Below are 16,569 nucleotides of genomic sequence, written 5' to 3'. Positions count from 1 at the left end.
GCTGCACGTGACGTGGCCGAGAATGATGTTGAGTTGAGAGGCGCGTGAAAATCCGCTGCCAACTCGCTTCGGCTTGGCCATTACGTGAACGGGAATTAAGGGCTTCTTCCATCAAAGGCTCTCTCTCTCTCTCTCTCACTCTCTCTCTCTCTCTCTCTCTCTCTCTCTATCTCTATCTATCTATCTGTCTATCTATCTATCTATCTATCTATCTATCTATCTATTTATCTATCTATGTATGTATCTCTATCTACCTCTACCTCTACCTCTACCTCTACCTCTACCTCTACCTCTACCTCTACCTCTACCTCTACCTCTACCTCTACCTCTACCTCTACCTCTACCTCTACCTCTACCTCTACCTCTACCTCTACCTCTACCTCTACCTCTACCTCTACCTCTACCTCTACCTCTACCTCTACCTCTACCTCTACCTCTACCTCTACCTCTACCTCTACCTCTACCTCTACCTCTACCTCTACCTCTACCTCTACCTCTACCTCTACCTCTCCCTCTCTCGCTAATCTCAGCGCGGCCGCGTATCTCGACGAGACGTGAGTCAGCGCGCGCGATTTTTCATTGGATTGATGAATTTATGGCGAGCTACATCCACTCCCCGCTTCCTTGCCCTTTCACGTGATCGTCGTCATGCTCGCTTCGGCCCGAGTTTATCATCCTCTCCCGTTTCTAGCTGGCTTTTTAAGCGTGCCCCCATCATTTTGCTTGTCATCTCATCCAACGTCTGGAGGACCAGGGCGTTTGCGCTTATTTATATTATTTTTTGCCTTGGCTTAGCTCCCTCGTACATGTCAATATGACTATTAATATTAAACGTTTGTTTTTGTAAGCTTAAGTCGCGCTTTGACAGTTACGCCAATCCCCACCACGTATTATTATATTGCGAAAATAATTTCTTGTAATAAGTAAAATTGCCGGCCATTTTGTCGATGGGTATTCTGCATGCCGTGCATCGATAACGCTTGCATTTGTAAAAAGAGTACAAATCAACAAAACTAAAAGCAAAAAACAAAAAAATCTTCACGAGGGTAAAAGCTAGCTTGTAAATTAAAGAAAGAATGACAATTCAGTTTGAGATTTTTAATCTTGTAAATTATTTGGTTTTTATTGCCAGTTTCTACGTTCTTATTAACATAAGTATAGAATTTTTTAAACTCCTGCTGCTTGGCTCCGTTCCATTTATAATATTCTAAATTTTCAGTATATTAATTTAATATTGTAATATCTAACATCGTGTTCAAGTGTACGATGGGAATAAAATCAAATTAATCGTCTGCACAGAGACTTAATTATTTTCATACATGATCATTGCCATTGCATAACTGACCTGAGCTTCATTATACTTTTTTTTTTCTCTTCTTTTCATTATTACATAAATAATGATAATCATCGTGAAATATGAAAATTAATCACAAATTGATCGTTAATTATGCCATTGGGTAGTTTGTCTTGAAGAATTTTCATCGCCAACTTAACCATTAGCTTAATAATTAATAAATCCTGACCATCTGTTTTTAGAAAGGTAGCGAAACTATGATAAATGGCAATTCTCCATGTAAATATAACTCCATAATATATTTTATATACAAAATAACGAACCGTGTTCTTTATTACACTACAACATGAATTCAGATCTTCAAATTAACAACTAATTTACAATAAACATATGTATATATATAAAAATTAATCGTACGGGACGATTAAAAGGTCTATGATTGATAAAATAGATAATAGAATGAAGTTTATGAGCGGACATCGATAAAACTTGCTCGTAACCATCCATTTAAGTTAAATTAGCGTCTTTAATTGCTCATTTTCAGAAACAAGTATTTTCTCTACTTTCAATTCATTCGGTTGTAAATATATTTTCAAAACTAATTAAAAATTGTACTCAATTTAATATATTGTAGGAAATAAACTCGTCCGGTCACATAAAGTAGATCCTTACTACATACTTCTTTATTTTCTTTCTCGGTTTATCTCATTTCATGAAAACTATTTTCTCTACAATATAATTTTCTTATTACTAGCACTATTTTTTATTCGACACTCTATTTATTTTTATTAATTTTCATTGATCTATTATCAGAATTAAGCAAGTCTTAGCCATTTTTATGAAAATATAATTCTAATTTCGTTCAAATTTATAAGACGTTGATCTAATAATATAATTTGTCCACATTGTTTAATAAAAAGTATGTAAATTCATAAAAAGTATGTAAATTCATAAAAAAAAAAAAAAAAAAAAAAAAAAAAAAAAAAAATAATCTCTGTCATTCATCTAGAGCATATTAGAAATAAAAATGATAAATGAAATTGGAAATTGTTTTGCTTAAAATTTGTTTCAAACAAAAATTTGCTTCATCGATAAATTCACAATATCAAGGCTTTCAAATCTGTTTTAATAATTATATTTCTTATATAATCCGTGATTAACTTGAAAATTATTAAACAATGGTATGCAGGACAGAAGGTATGCTGTATAGTGACGTTGAACTCATACTACTTTTATTCATCAGAAGACACACTTGACAAGTTTTTATAATTCTAGTCCGCAATTAGTGATTATGGCTCATGAAAGAAACGGGACTGTCAGGTGCTTCCTTTGTAATTTTTCGCTTTTAAAATTAATATTCGTTCTTCATTCTCGTTATCGTTATAATTATAAAAGAACAAAATATCCTATATTTAACTTATTATTTTTTAAAGTATAAACTTTAAGCCTTCTTAACAATTCCCGTCATTATCTATATTATAACTTTACACTGTGTAATAGTACTATTACAATTGGATTTTTTTTCTCTCGCATATTACGCGTCTAAAAGATTTTGAAATTTACAGGAAAGGTGCAAGTTATTAATATATAACCTAGCAATATATAAATGCAATAAATCATAAATTATTATTAGTTTACTATGGAGGAGAATATTTCCAATGGAGATTACAACTTGAATCCATATAGGAAAGTTTTAATACGTGGAGAAAATTTTACAAGATTAGCGAAGAAATGAAATGTCGGTAAGCAATTACGTAGTTTGTCCATTTCTGATGCACAGATTCTTTTAAGTTTCTTTCTTTCATAAGTTTTTTAGTCACTGCTGGCATAATTTTAACCGTTATGTATATAAATTATAAGCTCGGCTTACAAATCACTTAGATTACAATAATTTAACATCTTGGTGAGGAATTCGGCTTTGCATTGTTCACGTGCATCTACTTTATAAATTTATAAGATTAGACGATTCGATTAAATTTAGATTGGTTGTGTGTTAACAAAATTTGTTTGTAATTGCAACAATTTGTCGATTCTCCACTTGGAGATAAATTTTTTAAATTCTTTTTTTCTTTGATAAATTATTTATACAGCATAATTATACATAATGTACACTGTATTATCAAACGTCGTTGTAAATAAAGTAAATTTATAAGTTTAAAAATCTAAAATAATGCCCTTAACCTGCCAATTATTTGTATGAGCTACGATTGCGTAATATTACCAATAGAGAAAATAGTGATTATTTTGTCTCTATAATACAATGAAATATTATGACAATTACAAAATATTCATCCATTAGAGTTCCTATTATCTTAAAAAAGACTTCTCTCTTTCCTAATAGTGTAATGCAGTTTCTTAATGCCGTTGGGAATAAATCGGTTCCCTTAAAAGTCGTTGTCATAATAATATTAACAGAAGCTTATTTTAAATTAAATTTCAAGTCATAATTCACAAAGCCATAAAGTAAAAATTTAAATCAAAAATATATTCGATTTATGAAATCTTATACATTGATAATAATTATAAATATAATAATAATGATTATAATAATTATAATAATGATGATAATAATTATTATAAAGGAATTGTAAAATTGATGTATGCAATCTTATGACATGAATTATACTAATCAACTGTCAACGTTTACAGAACTTTGTGACATAAAATCACATAAAATCTCAATAGAATACATTTAAATTATGAAATATAATATTTTGGTTCTTTGAATAGTAAAAAATATTTAAACATCAAATGAATTGAAGACCGTATTATATTTTCCATATTTAAGTAATTATCATTATTATTCGACCGACATAAAATTTAACGCCTATTCAATATTCTTATAGAATTGTCGTTCCTTTTCCTTAATTAGTCTTCTATTACTTCACAATTTTTCTTATGTTTCGCTCTAAATTTCTCAAAATGTCTATAGCCTACTGATTATTGCAGAGCAAAACTTTTTCTTCGAAGTACTAAGCCAAGCAAAACAAAATGCATGATTTTGTCTAAACTATAATTACCTCATAAACTAAAGAAAGTACGTCTAAGCAGTGTATAAGCGAATGTAAAATTTCAGATATTTTAATATTTTATGATTGTTGTGTGTTTAGTTCTTTTCTTTTTCTTTTTTTTTTATAAATATGATTAAAACTTGTAATGTGCCGTTAAAATTGTATTATTGATATATAAAGATTTATGTATAAAGCATATAAAATTTATGTATAAAATAAGATAAATTTATTGCTTATAAAGATGATTAGTTTTGAAAGTCTATGAAATCGTATTAATGGCAATCGTGTCTCATTTTTCAAGATTACAAGATACCGAGGAATTATCCTTTAAACAAACATTATTACTGAAATTTTGTAAGTTTAATTTCAATGACTAAAATATATATTATATTCGATAACAAATCTGAATGTTTCACTCGATATTATTTCTCGTGTCACAAAACATAGAGGACATCAATTTTTTTCTGAGGAACGATAATCGGAGCGAGGCTTAGGTATATTAATGTAGCACAAAGTAGCAAAAAAAAAAGAAAAAGAAAAAAAAGAAAAAAAAAAAGTGCAGGAATATTGGTGAGCCATGCAGTAAAAAGTATAAAATTCCTTGAAAACATTAAAACACTACATTCATGAAGCACTTTATGTAGATGTTTTAATATGTTAATGTACTCGGTGTATTTTACATAAATTTAAAGTAAGAAATTGTTTAACCTAACATAAGTACAATAGACTTTCTCCAACGACAATTATTGGTTGTGTCTCTATTAATAATAATAATAATAATATTATTACAATTGGTCAATTAAATTATTTGCATAATTTAATATCTTATTAGATTTCTTATTTCTTGAATTCCGCTAAAACAAAATTAAATTAAAAAAAAAAGTATACCTTTTTTTTTTTTTTTTTTTTTTGTTTTCTATACTAAAATATACTATACAAGGTATTTTAAATAGTCAAAGACACTGTTACATAAACAATATACGGCAACAATTCATATATATATATATACCGGAAAATTTCGATTGTAATATATAAATTAACGTTTCATTAATTAAGCATACCTTTTATTTATTTTCCGTGTCGAAAATAGATTCCCATGAATATCAGCAATCACCCCTGGTTCATTGGTGTGAAAAGTTTGTCTTCTCTCTCTCTCTCTCTCTCTCTCTCTCACCCTCTATCTCTGTCTTTCTTATCGTTAATTTTATACTACCTCATATTAATGCTATACTTATATCAATTTTTCATTGAAATATATATGAGCGAGTAGCCAACGTCTATTGTCTGCCGTGACATTTCCGTATTTACGATCGATTTATTTTCTGTTTTCTTTCATTCTTTCACATTTGATGCCAACATCATCAACGTTAAGCCTTTTCTTCTTTATAAAAAAAAAAATTGATAAAAACGGAAAATGACGAATAAAGACTTTTTTTTTCATGTAAATTATATAAAGCCAGATATTATAAACTTTATATATATTTATATATATATATATATATATATATATATATATATATATATATATACATATATTAATTTTAATAATTTTTCTTTAAATTTCTATATTTCATAGTTGCATTTTAGACAAATTAACTTTTATTATAATTTTTAGATGAAAATGATCGATACAACTATATACATATATACACATATTTATATACGCGCGCACACACACACACACACACACACACACAAACGCACATACATTTACGTATCTATTCTTTTGATAATTTAACAGTTAATAACTTAGCAGTTACGATCTACAAAGTATAAAATGAGTATAAGACAAAAATCATTTTCCTTATAATTTTACCGTGAAATTGTCTTGCCTCATTATTTTTTGGGTAATGATTTAAAAATTACTACTTGAAACTTATTAGCTGGCTTTATTATATATTGCAGGATAATATCTTCGTATAGACTGCTCTTAAATTTGATTTGTTTCATTATAGCAAATGTAATCTGCGTAATAGCCAGCTGTCGATAAATTTTCACTACTATATCATTCATCAATAATTATAAATGATTTAAAGATATGTTCTAATCAAAAAATTGATTATATAGTCGATTCAATAATCTGCATTGTTTATTATTTATATATTATATAGAAGAGCAGAAGCACGTTAATTTATTCTGTTATTTTTCACATTATTAAATACGTTTGAAGCCCCTTTTACATAGAATAAACAAGCGATTTATATTATATTATCTAAAACTTTTTATAAATCAGTTAATAGCTAGTTATGTTAATTCATTATAAGCATCTAAATTCTAAGCACGTACTTTGAAATATTTCCTTTTGCTAAGGCAATTTTACAATAAATCAAATGCAAAATATCGTCCAGTCTTTGCTGTCAATGAAAGGAAATGTAACAAAAATTATGGTAAAAGTACTAAAGAGTACGAGGAGACAAGATCGTTGCTTAATAAACATAATCCTTCTATACCTGGATATCAAGAGCATAAATAATTTCAATAAAATTCTTACTTGACGAATAAATCCTGAGCAAAAGTAATGTTTATGTCTCCGCGCATACATACAAGCATGCATACATAAATACATTGCTTGCGCAACTCTTACACAAAGAAACAATGAACTGATGAATGAACGATTGGGCTGTCACTGCTCTCTGTACTCGTACTTTCATCAATTTTATGCTAAAAATTTTTGTTAAATAGGATAGGTTTTCTGAGAGGATAAATATTTAATAGACCAATGTTGATATTAATAAAATAATAAAAAAAAATTTTGTACTTTCAATATCGACAATTTTCAGCAAACATTTTTCTCAAATTCTCGCCTCCAAATTAGGATTTTAACAATCAAATCTTTAGATGTAAATTGTTATTGGAGTGATTTTGTGTAGTTGACGGGAAAAAAAGTAAACATCACTCGTGGAGAATTTAATTTCATTACTGAATTTCAGTATTTCATTTTCAGTGAAATTATAATTGAACTTGACGATAAGTAAATGTGTAAAATGTTACAATAATCATAAAAAAAAACACATTTAACGTCTAAATTTCACCTTATTCGACCTTACATATAATTAATACATAAACTCGTCTATATTGCGGACGATTGACATTTTTCACCATATCCTTAACATTTTCTCTGATAATTCTCAAACTATGCAAGAAGTCAATGAATGAAACATTATTTTGTAATGTGACAGCAAATGTGTTTTATTATTATTGTGCACTTGATGTAATTGCACGTCGATCAGACTTATGGAAAAAAAGCGACATTTGAACGTCACACAGAACGACCGAAGCTCCGTTTCCGTCCTCTGCGTATTATTTTCCCACGCCCGAGTAATCGCCGTTATTATTATAAATTATAAATAATTTCAAGGCGAATGATGTGCCTAGCTCGTAACTAACTACAAAAGAGGAGATTTTTTTTTTCCTTCATATTTTGTTTTTGTTTTTGTTTTTATTATTAAGTCAGTTGTTATAAATCACCGATATCTATGCCATGCAATTATAAAAGTAAAATATATTTCCTGCGACAATTCTATCCAAAATAACCAAAACTATAGAAATACACATTCACAAGTCTATTGTATGTTTATACATTTCTGTAAGGCAAATATAATAAGCATTGATAATGGCAAACGAAAAGTCGGTCATATATGCATTGAATATGAAATTTCTTTAATCCTATGAAATTATATAAAAGCTCAATTTACTTTTAATTTAAAAAATTTATAATTGCATACTTTAGCTTCCCATTATTATCATAATCTATCAATACTATCGTTAATCTACAAATATTATTTATTATCTATCGCACTGTTGTCGATAAAGTAATAATTTTGAAAAAGAGTCACTTCTTCATCATCATCTTCTTCTTCTTCTTCTTCAAGAAAAAGTCTCTCGGCGATTGGTCACCAAATTTAATCGCCTACGCTAAATTCTATTTTATTACTCTGCTCATCACTTCTTACCCATTTGACGAATAAGCAATTGTCTCGGTATAACTTGCGCAAATTATTCTGTGAACCACAGAGCCACCATTTATACCATAAATCATATGTAAATATTTATAATTATTGTTTATAATTTCCAAAGCCACGTACGCGCTATAATAAAACAATAACAATCGTCTAAGAAAAGTCGAGAGTGCGCATAATACATTAGATATAACCCAGGAGCCATTGAGACCATCCCGATCTCCCACCCTCCATTGATCGCGACAAAATTCAACGCAGGACTACTCTCTTCCCGTGACCGTGTCTCCGCGGCATGTGAAAGTCCATCGTTAAATTGGACTAGCCGCACGAATTTACAAGTTCGTTACCGCGTGGAGTCGACTGGTCTCTCACCTCGGTTACGCGCTCGCTCAATGCAATGCCATATTCAGAGATAGGATCGCAGTTGGGAATCGATGTCTCCTGGCGCCAGGACTCGATCCTCGCTCGTCTCAGCGTCGAGCAGCTCAAAGGAGCGAAGGAACGAAGGAGCGAACGAACGGGGGAACAAACGAAGAAGAATCGATCGTCGGCCTCTCAGAAAACCGAGCGCTCAGCAACTTCAGCAGCAGTAACGCAGCCTCCGAGTGTATAGCACCCACCATCTATCCTCGTATACATTAACGTGGGTGGCCACCATGATTTTTACTCCCTCCCTCTCTCTCTCTCTCTCTCTCTCTCTCTCTATCTATCTATCTATCTATCTATCTATCTATCTATCTATCTATCTCACTCTCCTTCTATGCTTATTTTGGTTCTATATTGCAAGCCCGAGACGTCTCGCAACGCCTAGAGAGAGAATAGAGAGAGAAAAGAGAGAGATAGAGAGATAGAGAGATAGAGAGATAGAGAGAGAGAGAGAGAGAGAGAGAGAGGGAAAGATGGATAATAGTCTCCGACACCTATGCCTGATACCGTAGGTGCGCGAATATGCGCATGTGTGCATGAGGCGGGCCCGTAAGGCCCCAATCGAAGCGAGAACAGACTCATCGTACGTAGATGAAGAAGAGAGAGGCAAAAGAAGAGAGGAATGCTTGGAGTCTGCGAATGAAGGAGAGAGAAGGCATGGGTTAGGCCCCCCGTGGTCTTCCGAACCAACCAGAGACCCCAGATGAACGAAGCCGCACTCTCGTAGCCACACCTCTGCGAGCTCAATGTGTGTTCCTCTCTCTCTCTCTCTCTCTCTCTCTCTCTCTCACTCACTCTTTTGCATCTACTTTGGTATCCTTTTAGGCCTACCGTCCTCTTTCTCACTCAATCTCTCTCTCTCTATATATATATATATATCTACATATATATATCTACATATATATATATATATATATATATATATATATATATATATATATGTGTATCATACTCTCTTTCTCTTTATCACCTTGCGATAGAGATTGAGACAGAGAGTGAGAGAGAGCGCGTGTGTGTGAGTGTGTGTAGAGTGTCTCCTCGGTTTCTCGTTCAGTTTTGCATTTCGTTTTCTCTCCTCTTCCCTTTTGTAATTTTCTTATGTATTCGCCGACTACGACTACGTTCGCTCCATAAATCGTCTGCGCGATCCACCGCGATCGGCTCTTCGTTTTTTGTTACGGGCGAGGAAGCGAACGGAAGAGAGAGAGAAAGAGAGAGAGAGAGAGAGAGAAAGAGAGAGAGAGAGAGAGAGAGAGAGAGAGAGAGAGAATTATTCCCTTTCGGCACGCCGAGAAAAGAATACGGAGACGGAAGAGCAGGAGGACGAGAGCTGAGGCCATCTGGGGGAGCGAGCTGCAAGTACTTGTAATGCACTTGGTTCGAGCTAAGTACATATGTGGCTGATCTTTCAGAAGGCATCTCGATGCGGTTTTGCCTCATTTCTTCTTCCTTTCTTAACTCTTTTGTGCTCGCGAGAGGAAAGGCTGCTGCGCTGATTCTACGCTTCTCTTCTCTCAGTACGACGAGCAATAACCGTCCTTTTCAAAGGATTTTGAGAAAATGCCTAATATCAACTGGTACATGTTTTTCTTTTTTTTTTTTCTTTTTTTTTCATTTTTTCTTTTTTTTTACCAAATTTATCGCAGACATTGAACTTCTACTCAGAAATTAAAACATTCGTTCTAAATGTTCCATCTCCGGTGTCCCCTTCCTCTTTCGTCCCACACTCCACCCAAAACAATGACATTTATTACCGTCCACTTAATGATTTATGACACAATCAAGACTTGTTATAATAGTTTTATTTAATAATTGCAGCTTCAAAAACAGTATCAGACCTTAGATCCTTTGTTAAAGTCGTATCAACAAAAGTTGAAAAATTTCGACACATTCACCTAAACACGTACGTATTATTATTATTAAGAATAACAAATGAATATTTTATTCATAAGCCATTTATAATTAATATTTGTAATGGTCAGTGAAACGTGTGAAAATACATGCACGTACCATATGCATTATCCACGTCTTTTACAATAACTATTTATACCATCAATGTATAGTTATTATTTTTAAAATGCATTATTAATCTGTCTTTGCCCAGATTAGACATAAATTCTGCAAATAATCATAATCATGTAAAACCTTAGGTAACCATCGATCGAATTTATTGAGCATTTGCCACGCTCCCGTCGTGACGCACTTTGTTTTACCGTTTTTATAATTAATGAGCCAAGAGCTGCAGAATGTCATATTGTCGCAGTGAGTCGCTAATGTCACAGACTGCGCATCTGTCGTGTAAAATCAGCACATTAATCGTAAGATGGACTAATACAAAGAACCGATTGGCCAGAGATCGAAATTGCAGCTTAGAAGAAACGGCAACTTTCAAAGATCTGGCCCATACCTACGACCGTCGCGTGCTGATTGACTCCGGAGACGTTGTCGCGCACGCACGAGTTCACCGTATCGACCAGGTACGTGCCCTCCGGGTGAGAGAGAGAGAGAGAGAGAGAGAGTGACAGAAGAGAACGAAAGGGCGGCGGGTGAATAGGTGGGTGGGTGGGTTGGTTTATAGGGCGAGGAGGCATGAGCGATGAGGGAGGGGAAGGGGGAATGGAAAGTAGTCAATTGATTCGTCGGGAATTGGCCTTTTCGTGATGATTACAGCGGCTCTCTTCGCCTTTCTTGTGCGACTACGAGATTTATTCGAACGTTCGGCGAAATTTCACTAAATTGTTCGTTGTTTTTTATTGGATGGCTTTTATTTGAAAGCTGCATATGTGTTTTGTTACTAGTTTTATTAGTATGTGGTATCGTATAGTTTAATCACTTCACCGGTTGATTTCATTATATCCTTTTCATACAGGCTACAGTCCTGTTAGCGAATACAAATGTTTTAACAATCGAAGTGTCAGATACTTTTATCAGATACTTGACAATTGTCATTGATATATTTATTATATTTTTTTTATATATATTAACAAATCATAATAAATCTATTTTTCTATATATGACATGTACGTTTGAATATGAGCGTCTAAATGGGAAATAAAGAACAATGTTTTTAACTAGAATTTACAAATTAACTATCTGTAAGCCAATGACTTTGAATGAAAATTTAATTCTTTTAAATGTTTACACGCATTTTATGATATCTGAAATGAAGAATGACATTATTTTTAAAAAATTTTTTCATGATCACACACGATTGCCAACTATGCCCTTTTATTAGTTAACAATATAATGCGATGCTTGAAATACTTAATTACGGTGAGTAAAAAATTGTTGTTGGTCAGAACGCTATTCGAGTATTGTATCTGAAATGGATTGGGAGAAAAAAATTCGATACTCGTGCACATAAATTGTCGAGCGTATATAATAAATAAACAATGGAAAAATCTTATATACCTTACTGTGACGTAAAATTTTAATCGAATGATCAAATGATCAAGCGGGCAACGGTCGTTATCTAAAAGCCTTATATTCGTATAATTTGACAATTGCATTACTCCGTTGTCGATTAAATGTAACGAAGATCTTGCCGGTAATTCTTGTGTTTATTGACAGCTTGTGAGACTAAACTATTTATGGAAGGAATCTATAATAATCATTTATCAGCGAGGCTCAGTAGGTCAAGTTGTCTTGAATAATTTAGACTTAAAGCAGTCGTTAAATAAGCATTCGGTAAGTTTTTTTTCGATAGTTGAGTCGAACTTTGAATTTTCTTTTATTCCAATATTAGAATAGCAATATACTTTTAATCACAGGCAATCGCTAATTTGGATTGGCCCTATCGGCTTCACGACTCTTTTTCATAAAATTCAAATAAAGCTCTCTGCACTGGAGTTACTTCCCACATTCAAAATGCAGAATCCTTAGGCCATGACGAACATGGAGCCATTTCACATTTCCGCAACAAAGTTTTTATTAATGTCGGCCTGTAATATCAACGTGTTAGTCCAACTGATATTTCGCGACTGCGCGTACATAAGCTGGAGGACTTCGGTATCGGCCTGGTTACTGTCAAATGCCACGGTAAAGAATTGCAAATTTGCCCCGGCACTCCGCGCTCCCTTAAATTTCCCGGTGCCGAATGTACGAATTCGCAAGCCCGTGAAAGCTCGTGAAAGCTCGTGGAAGCACGTGAAAGCACGTGAAAGCACGTGAAAGCTCATGCGCCTCCGTCCTCCCACACTCGTCGTAAATATTTACGAGGTGCATTGGCGTGCGCGAATAGAGCATCCTCCTCCTCCTCCTCCTCCTCTCTCGCGGCATTGTCATTCGTAGTTCGTTTTCAGGCTCGATCGCTAGGTGGCGCGGAATCATCCTCGTCTCGTCGACCTCGCCTTCGTCAATTAAATGACGCGCGGCGAATACGTACGAAGGCGCTTATTTCTTATCGATCGGAGAAATATATCTTGCGGACGAAAGCGCGGGAGAGCGGATTCGTTCCTTTCAAGACTAGTTTTTATGCGAGGAGCGCGTTTTATGCGCGAGCGCTAGAACGATATTGCGATTCTTGGCCGAGAAACGAGAAGGAGAAGCGAAAAATCCGTGGCTTTCCGCGCGTTGCAGAATTTACGAGCGCCTGCCTTCCACCGTCTTTCTTCGTTTGTCATCTCGCGGGATTTTCCTCCGACGTCTCCTTCGTTAGTCCCGTCCGTCGTTAGAGTTCCGCTCTCCTTGCTCCCAAACCCCTCACCACTCGTCCGGCAACCACCGTTCCACAATATTCCATTCCCCGTTTCCCATTCACCGTCTTCTATCCCCAATCCCCAATCCACCGCGCCCTCTCCCATCCACGTTCGCTCGCCGCCGGCCATGTTTTGCAAGCAGGCACTCGACGCTTTCATCCATATCTCGCTTGAATTTCTTTGGTCAATGATCGACATTACCTGACCGCCCATATCGAAAATGTACGCCCCGGTAACGGCTTAACGCGACTTATTAGCCACTCGGCGGGCGCGCAAAAATAACGCGCGGTCGTTTTGTAATTATGTCGTAAAATGGACTACTGAATACGAGGCGCGCGCGCTCGCGTGTGTGTGTGTGTGTGTGCACGTAACCACCAACGGCACCGCAAATTAGCATTCGAATGGATGGATGGTTTCGAACACCGTGAGAAAAGAGTCTGTACCGTTCACCGACAAATGATGCCCAGTCATCAGGGCGTTAACATCTTTTTCCGCATACATACATAATGGGCTAATACAAACGAAGGCTTATTTTGTATGCGAAAGGCTATAGCTCCTCGACTTACGCTACCTCTACTCTTTTATTATAAACTACTTGAAGCTCGAGTACGAGACTTTCGAGAAATTAGCATTAAAGATCAGTAGTATAATTAATCGCTTTAGTTTAGCCGTTAAATTTATATCATCGACCCATCATGGCGTCTCGCACTTGTGTTTGATGGTTGAAGAACAGACGAACATTTACCCCATAAATGCATGCGTGGCATCTTTTATCTATTGCTTGGGATGCTGTGCACTTGTTTGAGTTGGAATAAGAATTTTACAGGAACGTTCGTCGAGTGTGGCTTAACAATAGCTTCGAGTGGAAAATAGCAAATTGTTGAAGTTGAAGTTGAAGTTGTAGACTGGAGCTTGAAAACAGTATTTATTCGTGCGCTTCGTAATTCGTACTACCAAAGCTACTATCTCCAAATGTAACTAATAATTCTTATACAATAATTACTTGAGCTCTTATCATTCGAATACTATTACGAGTATTTTTTATATTTTTATTCTTTTTTTTTTTTTTTTTTTTTTTTTTTTTTTTTTTTAACAGAATCAGGCAAATATTTGCTGCTCCCTGGCATCTTATATTATGTGCGCATGTGTGTATAGTATAGCGTATTTTATAATGACGCTATGATTGATTCGGCACATTCTCAAGCAACGAGTCTACATCTACGAAAAGAAAAGGAAATAATTACAAATGTGGCATTAGATTTAATCGTGTAAAGCTGAGTTGCAGCGTCACGTTAAGTGCAGCGTCGGTTAAGTAATGCGAACATGTTAGAGTTATCTCAACTGAAGGGATGCCCGGGCCGAGATGTTTTGCCGCTGGAATAACGTTTATTCAAATGGCTTGGATGGCTTAGGTTCGATAAAACTTACAAAATCGAGAGCTCGAAGGAGTCGATTTAAAAGCCACTTTGTAAGTTTAGATAACTTACCTCGTGCACAATCCGTCCCATCTCCCGTGACTAATTAATGAAAAAGAACGGGACGAAGAAAAAAAAGTAACGGACTAGCCGAGTGCATTTGTCACACGAGCATTAAAGTATCGCGGGGCAAAAAGGAAGTAGGAAAGAGTTTGGGAAAGAGAGCAGAGCTCGGATAAGCGAGCGTCTATGTATGGGAGCCGACGGGGGTGAAGTCGCGCGCGGCAATTATCGGCGAGAAACGGAGAAGTGGATAATTGGAGCGTTTGTTAATTGGAATACTCTCGCTATACACGCCCATGGGTAGGATTTAAAGAGGCGCCATTGCAATTATGTCTCTCTCTCTCTCTCTCTCTCTCTCTCTCTCTCTATCTATCTATCTATCTATCTATTTATCTCTCTCTCTCTCTCTCTCCGCGTGTATTAAGTCTAGCGTGCGCGCGTCGTTCCTCATATCTTCTCTCCTGCCAATGCAATGAGAGAAAAACGTCTTGGTAACGCAGCGCTCCTCTCCATTCCCGATCGACAATCTTGAATTGTTGCGCTAAGGATGAAAGAGCCTTGCACGCTCATTAAGACTGCCCTTGTTCGCCTCGCATCTCGCATAATCGATGTCGTTTGGAATGTAATCCGACCTATCGATTGAAATTAATTCTCCATCTATTTCTTCGCATCACTGACACACATACCTCTCCTCCTGGCGCGCATAGCTTTACGCGCCAGACACTTGCATTAAAATAGAAAAATTATCGACTTATCAAGGTGCAGCCGTACCTCTAGATCAATTACGCGCGGTAAATAGAATTGCGAACCGCAGGATCGATGGGGACGAGTGGAGAAGCGGATAAGACGGCGAGTCGGGCGATAAATAAAGTCGCGGGGACGCGCGAGACGAGATCCGCGAGCTCGGACTTGGCGACACAATTACAGGACCGCGAGAGCGAATTTAATTAGATCCACGGGCAGAACGATAGAACGACGAATGAGTGGGTGTGGCGGGGCGTGTGAAGGGTGAGAGCGAGTGGATGAATGGGTCGGAGTACGCTCAAAGCAAGTGGCTCGACTGCCGGGGGGAAGTGAATTTTGTCGATGCCGAATTCCGAATCGTTGCAACGGCAATCATCGAGCGGATTTGCCTTCGAAGAAACTTGCCACGGTTTGGAAAGTGCGGGGGAGTGCTTTCGTTTGCTTAGCTTGTCTCCCGGCAAGTGGCGAGGCTGATTATGAGAGTCGGGCACGTTCGTTGTTAACTTCCAACGAGCTCGCGCCACTTAAAAGGCACAAGTTCCACCGGTTTTTCAAGCGAATCAGGATAAATTGCCCTTACTCCCATGAAAGTTCGCTGGAGCCGCGAGAGGGTGTAAGAGGATTTCGCTCGCCCGTGGACTATTATTCTCCTTAATAACGAATTAAAATGCGCAATAAAGCGTCGCCACTTATAAGGAGGCTGATTCGTTAGGCTAAGAGGTATCTTGCGTTTCTTTGGACAGCCCAACGAATAAGTGTAAATAGCTACTGTCCATCCCAGCATCCCAATAGCCCAACATCGATAGCAATTAGTATCGACGTGGACCGAACTAATTAACAAATTAATACGTACTTAGGTTGGAGGCTGTAAATCATTAGGATCTCGATGCAGCCGTATCGGACATACCGGCCTCGCCTCGATGGCCGTGGTACACCCCCCCCCCCCCCCCCCCCCCCCAC

At 36.0% G+C, this 16,569-nt stretch overlaps 1 protein-coding gene across 1 annotated transcript in view; it reads left to right on the top strand.

Annotated features, from left to right (window-relative positions):
• The first annotated feature begins 238 nt into the window (after positions 1-238).
• LOC105366382 (keratinocyte proline-rich protein-like) overlaps positions 239-16,569 on the top strand; it is a 34,642-nt gene continuing 18,311 nt past the window's right edge. Inside the window, exon 1 of the mRNA XM_011504803.1 lies at positions 239-554. Coding sequence (XP_011503105.1) covers positions 239-554 — 316 coding nt within the window. The remainder of the gene's footprint in view (positions 555-16,569) is intronic.

This window comes from Ceratosolen solmsi, unplaced genomic scaffold, assembly GCF_000503995.2.
Source record: "Ceratosolen solmsi marchali unplaced genomic scaffold, CerSol_1.0 scaffold70, whole genome shotgun sequence".
Taxonomy (NCBI): domain Eukaryota; kingdom Metazoa; phylum Arthropoda; class Insecta; order Hymenoptera; family Agaonidae; genus Ceratosolen; species Ceratosolen solmsi.
This window is presented reverse-complemented; position numbering and strand designations above follow the sequence as displayed.